At 38.3% G+C, this 24,249-nt stretch overlaps 2 protein-coding genes across 3 annotated transcripts; both read left to right on the forward strand.

Moving 5' to 3' along the window:
* Positions 1 to 196: 196 nt before the first annotated feature.
* On the forward strand, positions 197 to 17,608 carry LOC135645604 (protein VAC14 homolog). Its single transcript, XM_065164146.1, has 20 exons — positions 197 to 513; positions 645 to 758; positions 888 to 953; positions 2,025 to 2,114; positions 2,208 to 2,327; positions 2,404 to 2,432; positions 2,536 to 2,678; positions 2,763 to 2,857; positions 3,135 to 3,221; positions 3,429 to 3,536; positions 3,626 to 3,717; positions 3,949 to 4,030; positions 6,242 to 6,307; positions 11,353 to 11,468; positions 11,639 to 11,759; positions 11,886 to 12,047; positions 12,130 to 12,258; positions 15,278 to 15,346; positions 16,631 to 16,912; positions 17,093 to 17,608. The coding sequence occupies exons 1-20, from the start codon at positions 424 to 426 to the stop codon at positions 17,189 to 17,191; spliced, it is 2,160 nt and encodes a 719-aa protein (XP_065020218.1). The 5' UTR covers positions 197 to 423; the 3' UTR covers positions 17,192 to 17,608.
* Positions 17,609 to 20,775: 3,167 nt separating this feature from the next.
* LOC103995811 (glutamine synthetase cytosolic isozyme 2) lies at positions 20,776 to 24,197 on the forward strand. Of its 2 annotated transcripts, XM_009416507.3 has the most exons (13): positions 20,777 to 20,932; positions 21,693 to 21,732; positions 21,810 to 21,913; positions 22,000 to 22,048; positions 22,204 to 22,310; positions 22,422 to 22,509; positions 22,846 to 22,974; positions 23,043 to 23,117; positions 23,230 to 23,283; positions 23,360 to 23,397; positions 23,474 to 23,633; positions 23,752 to 23,812; positions 23,897 to 24,197. In XM_009416507.3, exons 1-13 carry the CDS (start codon positions 20,859 to 20,861, stop codon positions 23,989 to 23,991), a joined length of 1,074 nt encoding a protein of 357 aa, XP_009414782.2. In that variant the 5' UTR covers positions 20,777 to 20,858; the 3' UTR covers positions 23,992 to 24,197. The 2 variants fall into 2 exon arrangements, with proteins under 2 accessions (XP_018685607.2, XP_009414782.2); XM_018830062.2 differs by lacking the exons at positions 23,474 to 23,633; positions 23,752 to 23,812 and having other exon boundaries at positions 20,776 to 20,932; positions 23,899 to 24,107.
* Positions 24,198 to 24,249: the final 52 nt, after the last annotated feature.

The following is a 24,249-nucleotide window of genomic DNA, read 5'->3' on the forward strand; positions in this document are numbered from 1 at the left end:
ACTTCTCTTTGAAAAGGCATTTTACGATTCGATCCTCGCCTCGTTTCTCCGCCCATCGTCACCGTTCATTTCACCAAACTGGGATTCAGATTAAGAGCGATAGGGGCTTTGTTATAATTTTGGAACAGCTTATGAACATTTATGCAAAAAAAGAGAAAAATGTCGTTAAAACCAGAGAAATTAGAAAGTCTTCCTCCTTTCTTCCTTTCTCTGCGTCTCATCATCTGTTCTCCGGGAACCCCTTGTTGGTATAATTAGGGTTAGGGTTTTCTTGATTCCTCCGTCGAGGTTTCGGGTCCGATTCGTCCGAGGTGATTCCCCATCGGCGATGTTCTGATTCGTGGAGGAGAAGGTCAGGAAACGGCTACCTGCCCCGGTTCTTGATCGACTTGTCGAGATCTCTGGCGGATGCACCTTTGAGACATGGCCGACGTCTTGTCTTTGATCCCCGCCTCCGTCCTCCGGAACCTCGCTGACAAGCTCTACGAGAAGCGGAAGAATGCCGCCCTCGAGGTATTCTGTTCCGATCCCTTTCTTTTAAAGAAAAGAAATTTGGTCGGGGTGGAGGGGGCAGAGGGGAGGGTTGATTGTTGATTGTTTGTGAATGATGTCAATGGTCGAATTAAAATGTCACGAGAACGCAGATTGAAGGGATCGTGAAGCAACTCGCTGTAGCCGGGGAGCATGAGAAGATTTCGGCCGTTATTAGCCTGTTGACTACAGAATTCGCTTATTCCCCGCAAGCGAACCAGAGGAAGGTCTGTTCATGATGTACTTTTACAAGTTGGAACATTGTTGATGTTCCTAATGACCATTTTTGTTTCAGAGTTGAGAAGTTTGCTTATTGATTCTTCTGCCAAGAGTATCATATGCTATTTTGCATGCAGGGTGGGTTAATAGGACTGGCAGCGGCAACTGTCGGGTTGGCAGCAGAAGCTGCTCAGCATCTGGAGGTTAGAAACTCAAAAGATTTTGCTTATGTTTTTCAATGTTACATAGTAGAGTTCTTTATACATGTTGATTTAAGTGCCTAGTTGCAATAATAACAAAATTGTCATTATTGCACCATCACTGCTATGATGATATTTGCTTGTGCTGTGAGATATTTCGATCTTGATAAACTGTACGGGGAAAAGGCTGACTACAGAGTAGAATAGCATGTGTTTGCTTACCAACTTGCACATGTAGCAAGGATGTTCATCTGCAATTCCAGACTTATAGTGATAAATTTACAATGGAAGTTTTGTGGCACATATTAGGCATGACAAACTTTGTTTTAGATATTTTTAGCTTATGTTCAGTCGATTCTTTCATAGAAAAAAAATCTTTATGCTCAGAAGATAGCACAAAATAATTAACTATTTATAGCACTTCTAAGATTCAACATCATTTTAAGGATGGATTGTATTACATAACATTTCTGGAAAGAAAGCAAGCACAACATGAATTGAATAAGTGAACACATCAAAGCATCTCTTGTGCCACTGACCTTGCAGTACAAGGGCTGTCTTCTGTTGTGTCACTGGCAAACTAAGATAAATCTTATTCTATATAAGTAAGCTTTATATTCTCGTTTCTTCTGAAGTTTTCCAAAGGTTTTAGTGGAATTTTGGAGGGTTGCTTTCTTGTTGTACAAACTTTAATAGCAGAAACAATTACATTGGTGTTTTCACATTTTTTCTAGCCTTTAGGCTTTAAATAGTTTACGTGTGCCTATATTTGCCTTAGCTAGGTAATGAACACCATGTCTAGAGAGTTGACATAGGTCAACAACAAAGTTCTCTAGATTTAAACATTATGCTCTATTTCTGACCCCTTAGTCATGTTTAAAAGGTTGGTTGGTGAGTTATCATCGATAGTTTTCTTGTTTGAAATGTAATGGCTATCCAGTTCTTCAGTTTCTGATTCTTTTTAATTTTAATTATGCTAGAGCAGACCAATTGATTTGATTTTTTTCTTTTAGTTATTCCAAGGCACATACTGACTTTTAGCTAAAACATTCTTATACTGGACCTGATTTTCAGCAAATTGTACCACCTGTACTTAATTCTTTCGCCGATCAAGACGGCAGAGTTCGATATTATGCTTGTGAAGCACTGTATAACATTGCAAAGGTAAGCAGGAGACATGACGAGTCTAGAACATGAAGCGTTTATTTATCTTCCACTGATGGACTAGCTAAGGCATGTTGTCTTTGTATTGCGTAGGTTGTAAGAGGTGATTTTATTGTCTTCTTCAATAAGATATTTGATGCACTTTGTAAGCTTTCAGCAGATTCAGATCCCAACGTGCAGAGTGCTGCTCATCTTTTAGACCGTCTAATAAAGGTAAGATTTGAATCTGATGTTTTTTTCGTTGAAATTTTGGTTTATAGCTGTTTAATGATTTTATTGTATTCACCAGGATATTGTGACTGAGAGTGATCAATTCAGGTGCATCACTTGGGCTTATCTGCTATAGTTTTTTCATGTCTGCATGTTTTAGCTTGAAATATGTTTGCATGACTTTTTTTTCTTTCTCAAAATCTCTTTAAAGCATAGAAGAGTTTATACCACTTCTAAGGGAGCGCATGAATGTACTCAACCCTTATGTGCGGCAGTTCTTGGTTGGGTGGATCACTGTTTTAGATAGTGTTCCAGATATTGATATGCTTGGCTTCCTTCCAGATTTTCTTGATGGTAATATATCTGAAAAAAAAAAGAAGTCAACAATTATTGTTTGGATTGTGGTGGTTTCTAAGGTAAATGATTATTTCTTTTCAGGTTTGTTCAACATGTTAAGTGACTCCAGTCATGAAATACGACAGCAAGCTGATTCTGCCCTATCTGAGTTTCTTCAAGAAATAAAAAATTCTCCAGTACGGCTTCTTCCACTGGATTAGTCAGTTCGACCAAGTGTTTTCTTAAAATGATTTTAGATCTCTCATCATTGTATTTAAAATTTAAACTATAATTTACGCATTGGTCCCATTATTTTTTTACTGTTATTTACTTTTACTGTGTGCACATGTGTATGAATTGTATATGTGATCTATTCATTTGGTTCATATCTTGTTTCTGTCAGCTTAGAGCTGAAGTCTGTAATGTGATGATAGCTATCTTATTTTTTCTAATTTGAGATTTGCTATTATGAAGAATGTAGATTATGGTCGTATGGCTGAAATATTGGTACAGAGGGCAGGTTCTTCTGACGAATTTACTCGGTTGACAGCTATCACATGGGTAAAGCTAATTACTTTTTCTCCCTTTTTAATGGTCTTGCTATAAATGATAAAATCTGTTTAACACCACAGTTTCTTGCCTAATGATGTGGTCCCTATGCAATTTTTGGAGTCAAGCACATGATGTTTCGAGAATAACCATTTTCTTTTCTCTCTGTCTTCATACTTGTTATTTACTAGAATCAGTGGTGTCTTATTAATAATGCAGATAAATGAATTTGTAAAACTTGGTGGAGAGCAGCTTGTTCCTTACTATGCAGACATCCTAGGAGCCATATTACCTTGCATATCTGACAAGGAGGAGAAGATAAGAGTGGTAGGTATAATTCTTATTTTGCTACGTTTATATGACCACTTTCTCAAGGAAAAATTATGTTCTTGAGTTCACATTCTTTTCATTTATAGGTTGCTCGTGAAACCAATGAGGAGCTTCGTGCCATTCGAGCTGACCCGGCTGATGGATTCAATATAGATGCCATCCTCTCGATTGCAAGGAGGTGCATTTTTTACCCACCTGAGAATCCTCTAGGTTTAAAGGTTACTTGTGCATCTAGAATATGTTTTAGTGTGCCTCTTGTGCCTATAAACGAGTGAAGAGAGGGATGTGTATATGAATGTGGCTTGTTATGTATTATGTAATATATTTAGTTATATATTTCTGTCAATTATCATCATAATTAAACAAGGAACTAAGTTATAAAAGCAATGTTGTGGCCCTTTTTTCTCAGAGAATTAACTAGTGAATGGGAGGCTACTCGAATCGAAGCACTGCATTGGATTTCTGCTCTCTTGGCTCGGTATCGAAGTGAGGTAAATCGATTTATGATATTGTTCATCTTTGTGTGTAGTAGTTTTGATGAAAAGATTATGTTGCTTTGTTTTACCTTGGGTGGAAAGACTTGCATCTACAAATTATGAGCATCTTAGTCACTGGATCTGCTTATTATAATTGGTCTAACATAAGCATATTTGCTGCACTGAGTAGAGAATTATTTCGTGTTATAACAAAAGATAATTGTTCAAAAAATGACTTACTCTGGTTATATGGTTGAGAAACTATCCAAAATCAATTCAGTCATGAAACTATAAAACTTCGTACTTAATTGTAACTTCATATTCATAATCATGGCATGCCTACAAGCAATTTTCAGAGCAATGAAGTTGGTCTTGGTACAATATTGGGATTTGGGATTGCCATGAAATTTAGTTGGCTAAGATTTGAGTGCCGGGTCGACCTGAGAAAACATTCAATGCACAAGGTTCCTGCTTGTGCTGTATTTTGAGGAAGCTCACATTATACACACACTCAATGTTGCTTGCATAGTGGTTGGTTCCTTGAGTTAAATTTTTTATTTGGGAATGGACCAATCTTATGGCTACAACAAGGCTCACGCATAGTAATTTATAGTTTGTAAATTACTTCCCAAAGGGATATTTCCATCTAGAAATCATTTAAAAATTAAAAGTAAATCTAAGAAATATAAAACCTATGGAAGAAACTCTTGAAATCTATGTTAAATCTTGGCTATACAGGTAACAAAGTATATGTTTTTATTCAAATGCTTATGCTAGCATAAGTACTGAATGATACAGGTAACAAAGTATATGTTTTTATTCAAATGCTTATGCTAGCATAAGTACTGAATGATATGTATTTGAATTTTTTTATCAGTAATTTTTAGTATTGAAGAGTCACGCTTCAAAATGTAAGAGTTATTATATGTGGCTTATAGTTGGATAGTATTATTGGACTGGTGTGTACTGGTCTGATGGTTTGTCGGGTCAGTGGCACATGCCTCCTAACACTGTGTATACTCAAATCATAATAAAAGTTATGTGAGCCGTCGTACATCTTGCCGGGAATTGGCATGACTCCCATGTCTGAAACATCAAACCATGATTGGAAGCAAAAAATTCAGAGAGATTCCCCATAGTAGTGCACATTCTTATGGGTCTTATATTCTTAAATTACAGTATTTCTAGGTATCAATAAGATCGGTCACATGACATCACAAGGAGCATTTTTACCTTTCTATGGTGAAGAATTTCACATACACAAGCTAGCACCGGGACCGACAGTAGGAAATTTTTATAGTTACTTATCGTTATCCATTTCAGCCACTGAGGACCCTTGGTGGTATGGGCAAATTACCTAGGAGGGGAACATTGAGGATTACATTGCATGTGTATGGACTTATCAAATAATGATTTTCTTTTCCCTACTCTTGGGCTTTTCATTGTACCATATCAAGTAGTAAGCATGTGACTAAGGCACTTTGCCTTACTAAATTTCCATCTTTTCGATGCAGATTGTTTGTGTGCCTTTTCTACGTCTGCCAAATTGTGTTAGCATACAACTAAGGAAATTTGCCTTTGCGGATCATTTGAGTAGGCTGACTTCGTTGTACAAGTGTGTCATGATAGAGTCCTGTATTGTTTAGCCAATGACAACGTGGAGCCAAAATGAGAACAAAAGTGGAGGTTGGATGTCTTGAGGCCCAATGCCACCAGATACTAAATACTTGCTAAAAAAAAGCCTGTTCAGGTTAAAAGTTTCTCGTGGTCTCATAGTTCTGAGATAGTGCTGTGCAAAAGATAGAAAACATAATTATTGGAAGGGTGTAGATTATAGTGCAGTGTGCTCGACAATGCGTTATGGTTAAAATGTTATGTTAATCTGCAAGTTGTTGATTCCTATCCCTTTGGTGATCACAAATTTAGACTGGATATGTTACATGCTGGTCTTTGGTCGAGGATTATGTTGATCTGGTCACATGTTAAGTTGAATGCAAAGTGCCTACCTTAAGTGTTTTTTATTACATGAACAGAAATTAGCAAACATTGACTTGCAATTGTGTTGTTTTCTTTTATCTATTTGTATATTCTTTTAGTAAAACAATTCCTTTTGCTATTTCTGGACATTGTCATTCCATCAGAGTAAATATTTGTGCTTGTATTTTGCTAGATGTATAATGCTGTTGTGCTCTGGCAGGATTAAGTTTATATTATTTTCTTGAACAGGTTATCTCATACTTGAATCATGCCTTTGACTCCTTGTTGAATGCACTTTCAGATTCTTCAAATGAGGTAATTTTTGAAAATTCGTTTCTGTTGATATTGTTACTAAATGAAATGTCTCATCTGATTTATACTGGTGTCGAAGCTAGAATTCTGAAGCACCATGTCACTATAAACAATGCACTTTACCTAGAATATTGATGTTATCATGCTAAGCTCCTGTTGTTTTTCATCGACAAAATGGCTGATCACATATCTATGCGTCAGATCAGTCACTGCTACCGACTGAAAACTTGGAAATAGAGAAAAAAAAAGCAAATGTTTTCCCATGTATATAACTTCCAAAGAAACATGTCATCTGTGACTTTGTAACCAATTGAAACTCATTGTTTCTATCACCGGTTGCATAATAACTAGTTAGGTAAAGTCTATGTGGCATCTTGTGTTGCATCTCTTGGCTACAAGTACAGTGCTGCTTTTTTCGATTCAACAACAACAACAAAGCCGTAAGTCCCAACTATTTGGGATTGGCTACATGGATCTTTTGCTGTCACTGAGATCTTGTTTTTTTTTTTTTTTGATTAAGTCAAATTCAAGGTAGTCTTGCTAGTTACCAAGCAACATTTTGTGTAGCATTGTATAGAATTATGCACTGCTAGTTTGACTAATACAGATTGAATGCATGGTAATGACTTTGTTTTTGTATTTCACTTTCATTCAAGTACCTTCTCTCTTCTCCTATATCAGTTTGTAGTAGCTGTTGTAGGATGATATTACAGCTTAATCCTGATATGCTTTCTTAATAGGAAACAACTATTTTCTGTTGTGGATTATTTTCGTTCATTTATATATCGAAAGATTTGCACAACTCAATTGGATGAGGTAAATACTTCTTTTCAGAAAAAAAATGATTTCTCTTAATCACTCGGGACCATTGCTATCCCCAGAAAGTACAGAATTCTCCTCAATGAAGTATGGAGCACAAGTGGACCGGGCCTCATTAGGAAGAGTACGAGCAAAGGTGTTTTCTTTTCTGTTAGTATGAGCAAAGGTGTGTTCTCATCAGCATGTGCTAAGATGTAATTAAGGTTACAGAGGAACCAGGGAATGGGAATTGAACAACTGAGGATTTGTATGAGCTCCAGAATGTCAGATTTGACCAAAACATTGCAAAGCTTTAGCTGCTGCTTTTTCTGTAACCTGTCCAAGACAGCCCAGCATTCAGGATGAAGGGGACTGCTTGCATGATGGGTGGTGCTAGCACTAGCAATGGTGGCCCCTTGAAATTTTAGAAACGGATTTCAAAACCTGCAAGAGATTTAAGATTAGAGAAGGATCTGTCACACAAAAGTGAAAGCAAAGACTCCACCCTGTTAGATTCCCTTCCATATGCAAGTGGAGAGTGAGGGTCCTCAGAGCTGTTAGGGGAGACTAAACATAAAACTTTGAACCATAGGGTTATTAATTGGGATGTGCGGCTTCTGTATCTAGAGTTTTTTTATGTTCTTCCGGAGGAAATGCTTATGATAGAAGCAATGGTAGTAGGGTAAGATTTGCCCAAATGACTTCACTCACTAAGCCAATCTCCATTGGGCCAGATCAGGAGAATATTAAATTGCTTACTTTTATTTTCTTTTTTGTATTAATTCTCCAAGACAGAGAAGCAAAAAATGGAGTCAAAGCATTTCAAAACTTAGTTTACATGGGTTGATTGGTTTTCCTATATCCGTGTGAAAACTAACGACCCATTTACTAGTGTTGCTGCATTTTTAATTGTGAAGTTCCATGTCAGATTAGTAAGGGATTTGAACTGTTTTGTGTTATTATTACTCGTTGCATACATGTGCTTTCCAACTAGTTCAATTTTGAATATACTTGTTGATAATTTATAGATGTCAAGTATCTTATGGACAAGGATTTTAATTTCGAACAATACTGCCCTACCGAGCGGTACGTATGGATCCATCAGCAGACCGGTACACGGGCCGCTCGCTACCGTCAGTTGGGGTTGCTTCCGCCCCGTTACCACCTTAAATCGGTCGATGACGGTCGATTTTGATTGTCGCTGCATGCTATCCGGTGGTATTAGCTGAGAGAGAAGAAAGAAGAGGGAGAAGAAAAGGGAGAACTTGGGGATCCGGCATCGCTCTGTCACGGACTTAGCTGGAATTGCCTAAGTCGTGAGGCACCCTTGCGGTAAAGTCACGAACTTAGCTGAAGTTGCCTAAGTCGTGAAGCACCCTTGTGCCAACGCCTCGGATTTAGTTGGGATTGTCGAAGTCATTAGGCGCCCTTGCGACATATGCATCTGCCAAAGGGTCAGCCTAATTGCAACCTCGTACAAGTCCCGAAGGACCTGTAAAAGAGAAAGTTGATTAGATTGAAAACGAGCGACAGACAAGTCCCGACGTCTCACGGAGAGGGAAGCTTTACAAGCAATTCAGCGAGCATCTTGAGTGCAGGAGAGAAAAGAGAGGAAGTGAAAACATGGACTTTAGAAGGTAGAACGAACAGTTGCAAGTCCACAAACAGCTACTCACCGAGTGCCAAGCGCGAAGGCAAGTTCCCGTAAAGTTAACGTGTGAACTTATGAAGATTGTTCAACGCCCAACAATATACCGAAGCCCCATCTAGTCCTGTGCGACTCGGCGGGTTCCAGGGTGCTGAGATGTGCAGCTGCAATGTGTAGAAAACAAGTCGTTGCACACGAAAACAGAGTCATTTTGGGGCAGTTTGGCCCGAGGTGACGATAGGTCGCACTACAGCATTGCGAACTATCGTTGCTTACATTTTCCAAGCAAAAACACACAAAATCAAAGCAAAACATGCTACCATGTCTCTGTACAAGCTTGCAAAAGCAACTAACGGTTCGTTGAACGAAGTTGTTGCGGGTGCGCGACGACCGTTCATGACATTCTCCCCCACTTAAACTGTCGATGCCCTCGTCGACGCTTATTGGTAATTGTTAATGACTGCTTCTTTATGTCGTAGGGTGTCTTCGGGCTCTTAACTGGCTTCAGTTCGGGGAAGCTTTCACCGCTTCACTAAGTACTTAGTCTGCTCAGCTTCATTGGGTAGCTTTATCTTGTGATCTGCTAAAATAGTTTCAACTCGCTTCTCGTAGGAGGCTCTAGTGGGAGGTAGCCGAGTTGGAACACTTCGAGAAGCATCTTGCGAATCTGAGTAGTAGGCTTTCAAGTTGCTGGCGTGAAAAACATTGTGAATTTTGAGCTACACCGGCAGTTGCAACTTGTAGGAGACGTTGCCCACCCTACTGATAATTAAGAAGGGTCCTTCATACTTGCGCACCAATCCTTTGTGTACTTTGTGCCTAAATAATTGGAGTGATGCTGGTTGGAGCTTCACCAATACCAAATCGTTGACCCTAAATCGGTCGATGACGGTCGATTTTGATCGTCCTTTCATGGTATTAGGTGGTATTAGCCGAAAGAGAAGAAAGAAGAGGGAGAAGAAAAGGGAGAACCTGGAGATCTGGCGTCGTTCTGTCACGGACTTAGCTGGAATTGCCTAAGTCGTGAGGCACCATTGCGGCAAAGTCACGGACTTAGCTGAAGTTGCCTAAGTCGTGAAGCACCCTTGCGCCAACTCCTCGGACTTAGTTGGGATTGCCTAAGTCATTAGGTGCCCTTATGACATATACATCCGCCAAAGGGTCAGCCTAGTTGCAATCTCGTACAAGTCTCGAAGGACCTATAAAATAGAAAGTTGATTAGATTGAAAACGAGCGAAGAGAGAAGCTTTAAAAGCAATTCAGCGAGCATCTTGAGTGCAAGAGAGAAAAAGAGGAAGGTGAAAACAAGGACTTTAGAAGGTAGAACGAACAATTGCAAGTCCACAAACAACTGCTCATTGGGTGCTGGACGCGAAGGCAAGTTCCCGCCAAGTTAACGTGCGAACTTGTGAAGATTGTTCAACGCCCGACAATATACTGAAGCCTCATCTAGCCTTGTGCCACCCGGGGGGTTCCAGGGTGCTGAGATGGCTGACATTTCACATGCAGTTGCGATGTGTAGAAAACAAGCCGTCGCACACAAAAACAGAGTCATTTTGAGGCGGTTCGGCTCGGGGTGGCGAGACGTCGCACTATAACGCTGCGAACTGTCGTTGCTTACATTTTCCAAGCAAAAACACACAAAACCAAGGTAAAACATGCTGCCATGTCTCTGTATAAGCATGTAAAATGACGAACAATTCGTTGAACGAAGTTGTTACGGGTGCGCGATGATCGTTCGTGACAACCCTCTCTTGATGATCCCGATCCGTCGTCGCCCTCCCTCACTGGACGCTACAGATGAGACATCGCCTCCTCGTCTGAGGCGACGAGGCCTCGGTGTCGTCGATGACTTCTCCTCATTCGTGCGGGGAGAAAAAGCCTTGGCGACATTGTGGGGAGAAGAAACGGAGTGTCGTCGAGTGACGTTTCTTCTCCTCATGCGGGCAGAAGAAACGAGGCGGCGACGTCGCCTTGTCGCCCTTTTTTTGCGCGGGGAGAAGGAAACCTCGGTCTCTTCTCCCCACGCAGGCAGAAAAAGGAGGCGACGTCGTATTTTTTTTTTAACACACACACACACACACATATATACATATATATACATATATATATATACCGAACGATACACCCAGGTGTATCGCTTGGGATTCTGTACTGTACCATACCAAACTACGCTCGAAACTTCGGTACGGTACGAAATTATGATCCTTGCTTATGGATATCTTCACTATTCTTGTTTTTCTTAAAACAACACATTTGTTAAAATGGCGCCTCAGATAGCCTATTTGGTCTATTTGTTTGTGCACCTTTTCTTCTTCCTAGTTATCTGAAGCAGTGAATTGTCCTTTGTTGTTATGAATGTTATATTAGTGGCTTTGAGACCTAGACTAATCTGGATCATGTCTTAACACAACAACCACTGTAGGGTTACATTTGTGTGGTCAGTAGATGCGTACTCTGATGGTGTTATAGAGTGCACTACTTAACACCAGCTTATTGTTTGCTTCAAATTAATGGAACTGGTTGTAGATAGTCAAAAGTACTATAACTGTTCTAATTGCTGTTGTGTTAACAAGGTCCTTTCTGCTATTTTTATCGACAGGTTGTCCTCCTGGCACTTGAAGTGCATGCTTGCATAGCAGAAGATCATAAAAATTTTCATCGTCTTGTTGGGCTTCTAGTCCGCAACTTCCAAAATGACCGTGTGCTTCTTGAGAGGTATGACATTTGTTATCCTTTTCACTATATTCTTGATGCAGTATGCAACAAAATGTATTTCTTCTTTTCATTCAACATAGAACAAATTATATCTTGTTGATGGAATACTCAGACCGTAAATGTGTATTTACAAAATTTACATTTTCCTATACTCATTTTTTTCTTTTTAGACGGGGGGCTCTGATTGTACGACGACTTTGTGTTCTCTTGGATGCGGAACGAGTTTATCGACAATTTTCCTTAAATTTAGAGCAGGAACAAGACTTGGATTTTGCGTCCGTTATGGTTCAGGTTTTTTTATCATTTTTAATTTTGTTTCAATTGCTGAGCTTAGCAATTGCCATGTTATTGAAATTTGAAAACCCACAGTGCCAAAATAGGGCAAGTGTTTTTAATAATCCACTTATCTTTGTTTAGGCTTTGAATTTGATTTTACTCACGTCATCGGAATTGGCTGAGTTACGAGGTCTTGTAAAGCTATCGTTGGTGCAGTCTTCGGGCCAGGAGCTATTTGTATCATTGTATTCTTCTTGGTGCCATTCGCCAATGGCAACAATCAGTTTGTGTCTTCTAGCTCAGGTGTCATACATTCTAAATACTTGTATCATTTGCTTGGATCACTCTCCTTAATTGTTCTGACTGTTATCGCTCTCCATGGAAGGCATACAATCATGCCAGTTCTGTAATTCAGTCTCTTAGGGAAGAAGACATAAATGCAAAGTTCCTGGTGCAGCTGGACAAATTGATTCGATTGCTGGAGACTCCGATTTTTGCTTACCTGAGATTGCAGGTATGTGCCCCGTGTAGTTCTTTTCTCTTTTTAATCAGCTTTTCTTTTGAATGGAGGAGATCCAGATAACATGTCCATGAATTGTTGATACTGTTCTGTTTTGGGAAGTGGTGAGTATGTATCTAGAGCATGTATGCTAGTTTTTATGTGCCCTCAAGTGTCTAAGAGTCTGCTTCATGAAAATCAGACTGATTCTTTTTTTTGGATTCCTTTCTCATGATGGCATACAATTCTAACTGTTATATTATTACTCCTATTGAATACTAGTTACTCATTTGACTTCTGTTATAATTTTCCTTCTACCGAATATTAGTTATTCACCTGAGATGAGGAGGATATTAGTGCTGATCTTACAAAAAATTGTACTGTTCATTATTCATTTTCTTCTTTTAACTCAACTAAGCCTCATCTATATTTTATCAAGTAAAAGAATGTATCATGCTGAGATGCCTTTCATTTTCCAGTGATTTGACAGCTGGCTATTAGGTGTTTGTCAAATAATATTAGCTTGTGTTGTTAGAAGGTTGGTTCCTGTCAAGGATTTTAATCTGTCTGATCCTGGTTCAAATTTGCAGGACTTGTACGGTATCAGTATATTCCTAGTACATTGTCTTGTATAGGTGGATATCATCTTAAAAGAAACATCGACTGGTACATGAAGTTTTTGGTTAGACTAGTAAATACTGGTTGCTATGTGACATACCGACCAGTATTTGAAATTGAATCCATGGTTCCTGTGATTTCTTAAGTTGCCATTTGGTTGTCAGGTATTAGTAAAGCAAGTTATGCAGACATGTAGAAGTTCTGTTAAAATATGTGTTTAGTTGCTTGCAGTAGAAACGATGAATATTTGTTTGTGTCCAATTATGTTCCTAACTGCCTATTAAAAGATTTGTGCCTAACTACCTCATTTATCCAGCATGGAGTCATTCAAATGAGATAAACATCATAGTGATGTAGATACCTTGAATTGTATTACAAGCTGCTCAACTCCAATGAATTATATTAAGAAGATAGTTGGTATGACCACTTCTATAAATGTCATGGTTTTGTTTATTGATTTCATAGAAAGATTAATATGCTTACATACAGATCCCTGTTTTTGGTTAACACACCTGAAGTATAAGTCTGGTCTAGTAAGTTTTGAGATTGGATTGAAATGATTTAGTCAAGTGGATCAGGTTCATGTTTTGCACCAAAATTATAAGTCTGGTCCAATCAGTTTTAGTTGGGTCAAACCAACTTAATCAGGTGGATCAGGTTCATGGTTGCACCATAAATGTAAACCTGGTCCAATCAGTTTGGGCTTTGGTTGAACCAATTTATCAAGTGGCGCAGGTTCATAGTTTGGTGCAAACCCAACAAAATCCATGCCCATTTAGCTTACTAATTACTTGGTCTGGTATCAGGTTTTAGGTATTACCATCTGGAAGGCAGTTGTCTGTGTATGGCCAGCTGCTGCTGGCAGCCTGAGACAATTTCTGTCTAAATCAACTGGCTGCTACTAGCTGGCTTGTCACTGCCATCCATTACCTAGTTGACTGTCTGGCCAAGTCCAGCCATGGCTGGCCTGCCAATGCTGATGTCCATTGAACATCATCTCCCAGTAGGTCATTTTTCAGTTGCCTTTATTTTTATTTTTGTGGCCCTTTCTTGCTTTTTTTATCTGTTTATTTGCTGGATTGCTCTGACAGTTGCCCATCTAGTAGCTGTTTTTGCCTGCAACTGCATTGGCACCCCTTCAAGTATGTTGGAAATCAATTATGGTTGAACATCTCTTTCTCTGGTCTGGCAACATTTCTGGCATGCAATGTATCTAGAGATGGCAAATGTTGAACCTCAGTCGATGGCAACAATGCCATGCCATCAAGCTTTGATGACAATTACTTCGCGATATATGGCAGCATATGGTGGAAATGTCACTATGAACATGGAAGCATTGCTTAGGGCATGGCAGCGGGCCATATGTAAGGCCATACATAAATATATTTTTAAGAAAATAATTAATGAAGCATTATTAGTTTAACAAATAATTTAACTATAAGGAATTCCCATAAGGATGATGTAGAATCTTGAACATTACAAATATTACAACCGTAGTCTAACTTTACTGGTTCTTTTCTCTGAAAAGGAGATAATATTATATTAAATATGCTATCTATACATGCAAAATAAATGTTATGGTTTAGCAAATTTTGTCAGCTTTTATGACTATGGCCCTCTTATTCCCTTCTTCAATACAAAGCCTAGAATCAAGAACAAAAATCTTACGGTAGATATCTGCTATCATCTTTATTTGCTAGGCCCAGATAGAGCTAGTATAAAATATTTTATCAGATGTCAGTTTTCTAATATAAAAATTATCAAAGAAATTTCATGTGTTGTTATTACACAATAAGAGATATATGCCTGATTCAGTACATAGTTCAAAACTTGTTTCTTGCTGTTTTAATATGTGACAATTTTCCCCTTGAAAATATCATTTATTGTCAATCTGTACTATACCTAAAAGTTTTATCAAGAATTTATGGTTAGGTTTAAATTTTGAATTGGGTAAGATGTTAATCAATGTAAAAAGAAGAGTGTTTAGGACATGCTAAATTAATTACTAATTGTGATAATAGGTATTAGATTTTGTGAAAACTAATGATATGTTTTCAGCAATTGATATTTACTATATAAGTTTATGATTTTAGTTTCTTTTTGCAGTAAATATTTGGCTAAATGTACAATTTGTGGCTTTCTAGCATGTTTTACTTTGAAATGCTTAAATTGTGATAGGGAAACACTTTGGTTGCTCATGTTATCATCCTTGCTCAGTCTCAAATGCCTTGTTTGTTTGCATCAGTTATTTGTGAAAATATCCTTTGTCAGGATGCTTCCATCAACTTGCATTTGCACATATATCTTTTATTGCTTTAATTGTTTCTCATGTTTATCATGATCAAGCAAACTTTACCTCCGTTATTGGCACCTAGATTTCCTTTCTAACGTGTAACTTATATACTTAAATTTACAGCTTTTGGAGCCTGCGAAATATACATGGTTATTGAAGACTTTATATGGCCTTTTAATGATGTTGCCACAGGTATGTTCATTGATACACGTATATCATCTTCTTCTCTAAATTTTTTCCTAAGATGAACACTTACCTTCAGTAGGTCGGAATACTAGATTTCTATATATCAGAGAAGTGCCAAGGTTTTAATAGAAACCATTATATTCATGGACATCCTCTAGTTATTGGCAACCTAGTCTGACCAGAAACATAAAGATATCTGTGGACTTATTATAGTTATTATAGTTTTAATCTTGATTAACGTAGAGGAGATTTACTGCAGTGATGATGTGTCCAAATGTTTTGACTAATTTCTCAATGTGTATAGGTTATGGTTGAAGTAAACTTGACAAGAGATGGTTTTGAGTATTGTATGAGACTCATAATACTGTTGATATAAATTAGTTTGAGATTCATATTCTTTTTGTAGCCCATGGCAGGGTTGAGGTTGACCTGCACAAGATCTCTTTTTGGCTGACGGTGACAATGGCCAAGGTTTATTCCCAGAAGAACCCTTATTATGTATAAAATGACGCTCAAAAGCTCTATCATGTGATCCAATTATCAACTTCCTTTAGGTTCAGTATGAGAATGACTTGTGCAGTTTAGGCATAGAAGAAGAGATGAGGAGATTCAAGATCTCCATCCTGTCACTGAATTTAACCTAAAATTTCTAAAGTAAGCAACCACTGGTTTTGACCTGGTATTTTTAGTCCTTTTTTGTGGTTGGTAAGCAAAGTTAAAAGTGGTTGACATAATTTATAATGGTAATTAGCCAACTTACTTGGCGCTGCTTCCTACTTAAGCATCCTGTAAGTTACCTTTTTCTTGCTAGCTAGAAATCTGAACTGCTAGCCTTGTCTCGCTGGGTCTATTGGTTCTGAAATTTTATCTGAACTGCTTGACAAAATGATATCTGTAACACTACTAAGATTATTTGAATTAAGGGAATACAAGTTGATTTCAGGTCAATAGCTTTTAGTACTTATCTCTACTTCTAACACCACCTTTTATTTCTCCATCTATGCTTATTTTCACTTCCAACCACACATAATAAACTGAATGATTTATGATCTTGACTGCACTGAACTCTACTTTGTTAAACTAATAAAGTTAGGGATAGCTTTGCAGTTGATGGTGCATATGCTTTCTTTTGGAAGCAATCCATCTTTATAATCTCGGTCAAGGGATCTGTTACTTTATTGTTTCTGGACCAGTGCCTGGAACTTCCACAGATGTTTGTTCCATGGTTACTGCTCTTTGCATTTTGTTAACTGCATATTGAGCTAACGAATCTCCTAATTATGCATGCAGCAAAGTGCGGCATTCAAGATATTAAGGACTCGCTTAAAGACTGTTCCTTCTTACAGTTGTATCGAACAACTAAAGGGCACGTCTTCAGAAAACCCATATTCCCAGATTCTGCAATTCTCGGAGGATAACAGAAACCAATATGCTGCAAATGTTGCAAATGTTTATAATGCAATCGACTTTCCATCTAGACTGCAACAATTTGAGCAAATGCAGCATAAGCATCGGATGCATTCCAAGTCAAAGCTGCAATCTCGCAATTCGACACCCTCAATTGCGTCACAGGTTTGTGGTGTTCGTAAAGCTTTGTTTTTTTTTTTTTCTTTTCAAAGCTTTTGATCTACTTTATGATTTCTGATCTTTCTGTTAAACCAAAAGAAGTTTCTCGAGTTTCATGTTTCCCTTGCTTCAGAACATGATTAACTAAGAGATGTATGGTGTTTCTCTTTCGATGCTGGTGTGTAGGAAATAAATATATCGGAAGAATCACGCCCTCCTTCCCCTCTCCCCGAGATTATGCGACCTCCCAAAACATGGAACAATCCAAGACAGCTAAAACCATGATTGTTCTTGTCATTCTTGTATGTGCTTCAGGCCATATGGCATTTGCCACAGAATCTCAATTGTACCACAGCAATAAGATTTGTTGCAGCGAGGTGGGTAAAAAGTTGTATATCTTCTTGTTTTATATTCACGCTTGTCATGTTGGAAGGCTGGGATTGGATGAACGAGATGAGCCTGACATTTCAGCCAGCTTCAATTCTATTTTGTCTAGACGTGGTATGCTCATGTGGTTTTGTAATTTTTTTTGATAAAGACCATATGAGCCCTAGGGAAGTATTTGGGTGGGTTTCAGTTCTTTGAACTGTTTAGGTGGAGTCAACAGTCTCAATAAATCATTTAAAAGTGTACATTGTAGTGTTTGCCTTGTGGAATGTTATCTATGGTCACTATTATTGTGATTATAATTGCTTCCATTTACCCATTGTGCTACAGTTCATTAGATGAGAATAAACCAATTTGCTATTGTTTCATTTGTGGTTCTAATTATTTATGGAGATTATTATAGTTTAAACGTTCTAAGGTGGATGGATCAAAAACATCAAGAGACTGTTCAGTGGCATGAGACTCCCAACAAATAAAATGATGGCAATTGCAGACTCAGCAGTGAGAAGTATATGACAATGGTTAGTTTTAGAGAGGGAAATAAAATCTTTACTTCTCTCTCCAAAAATAACCACATATTTCAAACTAGGGTTGCATAATGGCAAGTGCTCACATGGATGAGTTACAACACACAACAAAGATCTCTGCCGATTGGTTCTTTATCATCATGCTGCCGAGAATAATACTGAAGTGGGGTACCAGAAAGATCAAGACTGGCTCATGCTGTCCTACCACTTGTCTGCAAGTGAGCCAACACAGTGTCAGACATGCATTTATGGCAGATCATCCAATTCAGTGGTTCAGATTTATTATCTGCAGAAGGATGATTAGGTTTCTGGCATTCTGGAGGTCATAAAATGGGGACATTAAAAAAAGGTGAGCTGACTGTCTCAGACAAGTTAGAAAACTAAAACAAAAAATATATATATATATATTAATTTGAGGTTAACTGAGTCAGAAGTTCTATTGATTTAGCTTTCATTTTAAAATGGTGAGCTCAAGAGGCAGCACATAATTGCTCACATGAAAACAACTTGAAAGCCAGGCATTTTTATACTATACCCTAGCTTTGCGAGGTCAACAACATCTTTATATGAATGTCCAACCATGATCACTATATACCAGAGAAAAGAAGCAAAAACTGAGTTGTATTCATTTGTCAATGCTGTGATTCTATCACTTCGTATAACCTTCTCTTGTTCCTGTATGATTCTTTCAGCAAAACAATCATTAATTTTGCTGACAATTGGATTATATTCTATTACAAGTTACACCACCTAATCGAACAAGATTGGCTGGCAACCATTTAAATCAAGGAGATGCAAAGAGATGCAAAGTTCATCATCTAGAAGAATCCTCGACTGTCCTATTAAAAGATTCAACTTGAAAAAGTCAACCATTTCCCAAGAAACAACTCAGAAGGTTTTTGTTCTGACATTTATGAGGCATTCATCAGATCAGCATGACGGTCAGGTTTCTTCCATATCTGAGAGAAGCCCAAAGATGATGAAGACCTGAAATATAGATTACTCAACTGTTTTCCCTGGCTTCAAACACCAGCATACTTCACAGAATTAGATCGGATTCAGTATGGAGATGCCAACTCAATTACGTATCTTACAGTTGACTTACCCATATAGTTTTTTGAGTTATCGAATCAGCTTAAAATATAGATATGACAAAGAGGCATTGAGTTAAGAACATAATTGAGTTTTAAGAATCAAATTAACCTGTGAGCTAATCCATATAACCTAATTAATTATTTTCGGAATCCAGTAAAATAATATCATAGTTAATTTACTTAGGATAATTTAAGTCATTAGACTCCAAATCAGTGTAATATCAGCAAAACAAAACTGAATCTGAACTAATCTGGAATCGACCTATTACTACCTAAATCACAAAGCCAAGAAGCAACAGGAACATAGAATATTTTCCAATTTTTAGAATACTAAAAGTCAACCATTGGGAGACTACAGAATGCTTTGAACATCTTAATCATTGGTCAGGAAAATTAAAATTATGGTTTTTGGAGCAGTTAACTTATAATCAAATGCATCGACAGAGAGTATTATTAGCTTGCAAGGTAATCAAGTTGACCAAGCTAAGTTTCCATACATGATGTCTGCATCAGTAAATCTAAATACATGTGTGCATATTCATATAATTCTGTCAAAATCATATATATATATATATATATATATATATATATATATATATATATATATATATATATATATATATATATATATATATATATATATTGTTATGCAAGAAATTTTCTGAACCAAGATTCACAAAAGACAGAGGGCATGAAGAGTTTTTGCATGGTAGAGAATCTTCCATGTCACCTTGGAACAAATTTATTACTTAGACATAACACATTACTTCATGGCCTAAACAAGTGCTTAATCTATGGGCCTCAATTGTAAATCTAGAGGTTCAGGTTCCAGTATCGATCGATCCGAACATATTGTTCCAATGTAGAGGACAATATCAAATTTATGCTTGTTTTTTCTTTTTGTTGTAATTTTTTTTGGAATTTTAGCTTAATATTTCATGCAATTTTAGTTAAATATGTTGAGTTCTGAGTTTTTTTGAGATAAGAAGATCATTTGATCCAAACTATCAAGAAGCATCTAACAAATGGAGAGTTTTGTTGCAAGAACATGTTTAGCTGCTGCTATCCTACAGCAACAATCAATTGCTGCTAATCTTTATGATTGCAGAGTCATTGCTCACATGCAGCTTCCTCAATATAATAGTTCTTTAGCAGTGTGAGGCTTGAAGACAAGGCAGATCCTTGCCCAACTCAGGAAAGAAAGATAAGGTAGATCTAGTAATGTGTTAAGCAATAACCTTGGCAATTACTGCAGAGTAAGGCTGTATTGTTGCTACCAGATAAAGTCCATCAAGTCCAGGGGAAAAGTTCCTATGCTGATTGCAGAAAGAAAACATCAATGACACTCTACAGAAGTAAGCAAAAAACATCAAAGGCACTATGCAAAACAAAGCATTCTTTTTCTTTTAAATACCAAACCCCATAATAGCATGATAAACCTCACTTGATCTCCATCAATGACAGTACATATTGATCATAATGCTATATTCCCTTAAAACATGTAAAGCCTATGCAGAAGACTACATGTATTATAACAAATCATACAAGAGAATGTTAAAGTTTCTCTTTCTTCTTTTTGCAGATAAATCTCCACAATTTCTGCAAGTCCTTTGGCAAAGGATAAGTTGATAATGGGCAAATCCAAGGGTATGGTTGAAAACTGGTCACTTCATAGACCTCTTTGTGCCATATAAACCATAACTTTACATCTAATCTTTCTGTACCACATATTTGAATCTCTGCATTGTCAACCTCAACTTGGACTTTTCTAAGGAGTGTATGTCAGGTCTAGATTATCACCATATTCCAGTCACTGTTTACCTGCCATTCCCTCCACCACCATCTCTCCTATATATAGTCCCTTCCTTCTACCCTTTCTTCCTCACTCTGTTCTCTTTCTCAGGTCATCCATAGAGTCTAGAAGAAGAGCAGCTCTTTGCAGCCATGGCTCTGCTCACAGATCTCATCAACCTTAACTTCTCCGACTACACGGAGAAGATCATTGCTGAGTACATATGGTTTGTTCCTTCTCTTCTGTCGATCTCTTCCCTTGCTATCCTCTTAATTATCTCACTCTATTATCCGGTTTCTGCTTCTGGATTTTGTTCCATTATTTTGGAAGGGTTCAGCCATTTGGTTTTGGGCTTTCAATATTGTTAGGTGTCAGTTCTGTTGTTCTTTGGACTCTCTTGTTTTTCTTGAATCTTCTTTATGTTGTTTGTTTTGGTACTTTACAGTTGTTTGCATACAGGTGAGTAAATGCCATAATTTGTTTGGAGTTATTCTTTCTCAGAAGTATTTGCATGCCATGCATTGAGGAAAGAGGTTGATGACTTACCTTCAAAACCAGAACTTTATTAAGGATTTGGTGTTCTCTGTCCTCCAAAAGGAAAAGAAAAAGAAGAAAAATATTGTTTCTAGTGGTGATTGTGCTTTTTTGTTGCTACTTCATTTTGTGATATTCTTTTGCTTGTAAAAGGTTCTAAAAAATAGTTTTGCTCTTTAATTTTTGTTCTGGACTGTCTATTTTCTTCCTCTTTTTGAGGGAATGTGCACTAATTGATTTGTTTCTAACTTTCCATTTAACCATGAACAACTAATTAGCATAAACATGTTAAGATTTCCTTTGAAGTCAATTATAATTAAGTAATTAATTGAACTTTATTCACCTGAAATAAAAAAATTATCAATCACCTTTTCTTCCCTCCTCCTCCTCCTCCTGTCCTTCAAATTCATACAGCTCCTAATGGTGCCTTTTGTCTATTGCAAATCCAACAGGGTTGGAGGCTCTGGTGTAGACATCAGGAGCAAAGCCAGGGTATATGATATCCACATTATTATACTCCTTTAACTTGTAGCTTCTGTCCTGACATACTATCTGTTTCAATTGGAAAGACTCTCTCAGGTCCTGTGACTGACGCCAGCCAGCTTCCAAAATGGAACTATGATGGCTCGAGCACTGGCCAAGCTCCTGGAGAGGACAGTGAAGTGATTCTGTAGTATGTTGTCATGCTTCCTCTTCACTGTAGTTTCATTTTCTTGTTGAAGCTTCTGCAGTAAAAAAGATGCACCTTCCTGTCTGCAGTCCCCAAGCTATTTTCAGGGATCCCTTCAGGAAGGGCAACAACATCCTTGTGAGTCTTACTCTACTTATTTGTATCAAAGCTGATGTAATTTGCTTGGATTCTCACTCTCTCTACTTCTTTGTATCAAAGCTGATACAATTTGTTTTCCAAACAATTTTTTCTCATGGTCTTCTGTTTGCTTCTTCTTCATCTGGAACATATAGGTCATGTGTGATTGTTACACACCACAAGGAGAGCCAATCCCTACCAACAAAAGACACAATGCTGCCAAGATATTTAGCAACCCTGCTGTTGCTGCAGAAGAGACTTGGTATTGTTGTTCTCTCCTGCTTGTTGATGCTGTTTCTCCTTTTTGCTTTCTTTTCCATTCATCTGAGGATGATGTAAAGCTATCACTGGGTGGATGTTTACTCCCTGCCAGGTTTGGGATAGAGCAGGAGTACACTCTCCTCCAGAAGGATGTCAAGTGGCCCATTGGGTGGCCCATTGGAGGCTACCCTGGTCCCCAGGTAAGTTCTTGGGCCATCCTTGTCTATTTTCCTATGATTTATGTCTCAACAAGTATCTCACTGTACAAGTTAAAGAAATATCTGAATTTTATATCATTTTTTCCTCAAAAAGTTAAAGAAAAAGAAGAAAAACCTGAATCTTCCTATTTGAAAATATCTCTCATGAGTTTTGGCTACTCTCATCATGATTAGCAGCATGAATGAATGACATGATATGATTTCTCCTCCAAAGAACAAAGTTTTAGCCTTTTTCTGATATGAAACCTTGGAAACACTGCTTCATCATAAGTTTTGGCCTGTAATTAAGCTATGCAATGACCTAAAGTTCCATGACAGGGTCCTTACTACTGCTCTGCTGGTGCTGACAAAGCTTTTGGGAGAGACATAGTCGATGCCCACTACAAAGCCTGCCTTTATGCAGGGATCAACATAAGTGGCATCAATGGAGAGGTCATGCCAGGCCAGGTAACGTTCGGAGCCATTCGAACTCCTCTGCTTCCTTCTTCTCATCAAATCTTGTTCTTCCTTCCCAGTGGGAGTTCCAAGTAGGTCCCTGCGTCGGCGTATCAGCTGGTGATCAGCTCTGGGTTGCTCGATACGTACTCGAGGTAGCTGCACATACCCCCGTCCGAATCCATGGTTTCTTCTGCACTGCACTGCACTGCAGTCCCCAACTTGTTCTAGCCAGCCAATCGTTAACTTGGATCTCTCTGTGAACAGAGGATTACCGAGATGGCCGGAGTGGTGCTTTCTTTGGATCCAAAGCCGATTCAGGTAAGATGAGCTTGCTCACCTGCTGATCCAAGACACCGTTCTTGCAGTATCATATCGCTGTGTCTTCTCGTTTCAGGGTGATTGGAATGGCGCAGGAGCTCACACAAATTACAGGTGAACATATAGCCCATGAACTTGGAAATATATATGCATATATATATTAATCGTTTTTCCATTTGAAACTCTTCAGTACCAAATCCATGAGGAGCGATGGAGGGTATGAAGTCATCAAACAGGCGATCGAGAAACTTGGCTGGAGGCACAAGGAGCACATAGCTGCCTATGGAGAAGGGAACGAGCGCCGCCTTACCGGGCGCCATGAGACTGCTGATATCAATACCTTCGTTTGGGTACAATTCATGCACAGATCATCTCTCGACTACTCACTCGAGCTCGTAGATGAGATGCCACAATCATTCGCTTTGGTAGAAATCTCGTGCATTCTTAACTCGTTGCGACCTATGACAGGGAGTTGCGAATCGGGGAGCATCGATTCGAGTTGGCCGTGACACGGAGAAGTCCGGCAAAGGTGGATAGCATTTCCTTCGTCTTGAGACTTCTTCATGTTGTGTGTCGTTCAAATATGTGCACCTCACTCTACCATCCTCGTCAGGTTACTTCGAAGACCGAAGGCCGGCTTCCAACATGGATCCTTACGCTGTCACTTCCATGATTGCAGAGACCACCATCCTCTGGAAACCAACTTAATCAGCTGCTTCATCTTTGCGTGTCTCTTGTCATGTTAAGTGGGCTTCGTTCTGTCTTGCATTGCATGGGGAATTCAGCAGCGTTTTCCGTCAGTACTCGGCGGGGAGATCTGAATCGAGTTAGCTATACTTGATTGGTTTTCCTGTCTTGTTTTGTCACTTGGGTTGCAGTTGTGGCAGCAATAAAAGTACATTGGCAGCACAAAAGAGCTCTCTCTCTCTCTCTCTCTCTCTCTCTCTCTGGATCTGTGTTACTAAA

Source organism: Musa acuminata, chromosome BXJ3-8, assembly GCF_036884655.1.
Source record: "Musa acuminata AAA Group cultivar baxijiao chromosome BXJ3-8, Cavendish_Baxijiao_AAA, whole genome shotgun sequence".
Classification (NCBI taxonomy): domain Eukaryota; kingdom Viridiplantae; phylum Streptophyta; class Magnoliopsida; order Zingiberales; family Musaceae; genus Musa; species Musa acuminata.

Bases quoted from the DNA above. Each gene is read 5' to 3' on its own strand.
- LOC135645604 (XM_065164146.1), top strand. From the start codon at position 424: ATGGCCGACGTCTTGTCTTTGATCCCCGCCTCCGTCCTCCGGAACCTC. The intron at 759-887 runs GTCTGTTCATGA...TTTTGCATGCAG, and splicing joins CGCAAGCGAACCAGAGGAAG to GGTGGGTTAATAGGACTGGC. The intron at 954-2,024 runs GTTAGAAACTCA...CCTGATTTTCAG, and splicing joins AAGCTGCTCAGCATCTGGAG to CAAATTGTACCACCTGTACT.
- LOC103995811 (XM_009416507.3), top strand. From the start codon at position 20,859: ATGGCTCTGCTCACAGATCTCATCAACCTTAACTTCTCCGACTACACG. The intron at 22,510-22,845 runs GTAAGTTCTTGG...GTTCCATGACAG, and splicing joins GAGGCTACCCTGGTCCCCAG to GGTCCTTACTACTGCTCTGC. The intron at 23,398-23,473 runs GTGAACATATAG...GAAACTCTTCAG, and splicing joins GGAGCTCACACAAATTACAG to TACCAAATCCATGAGGAGCG.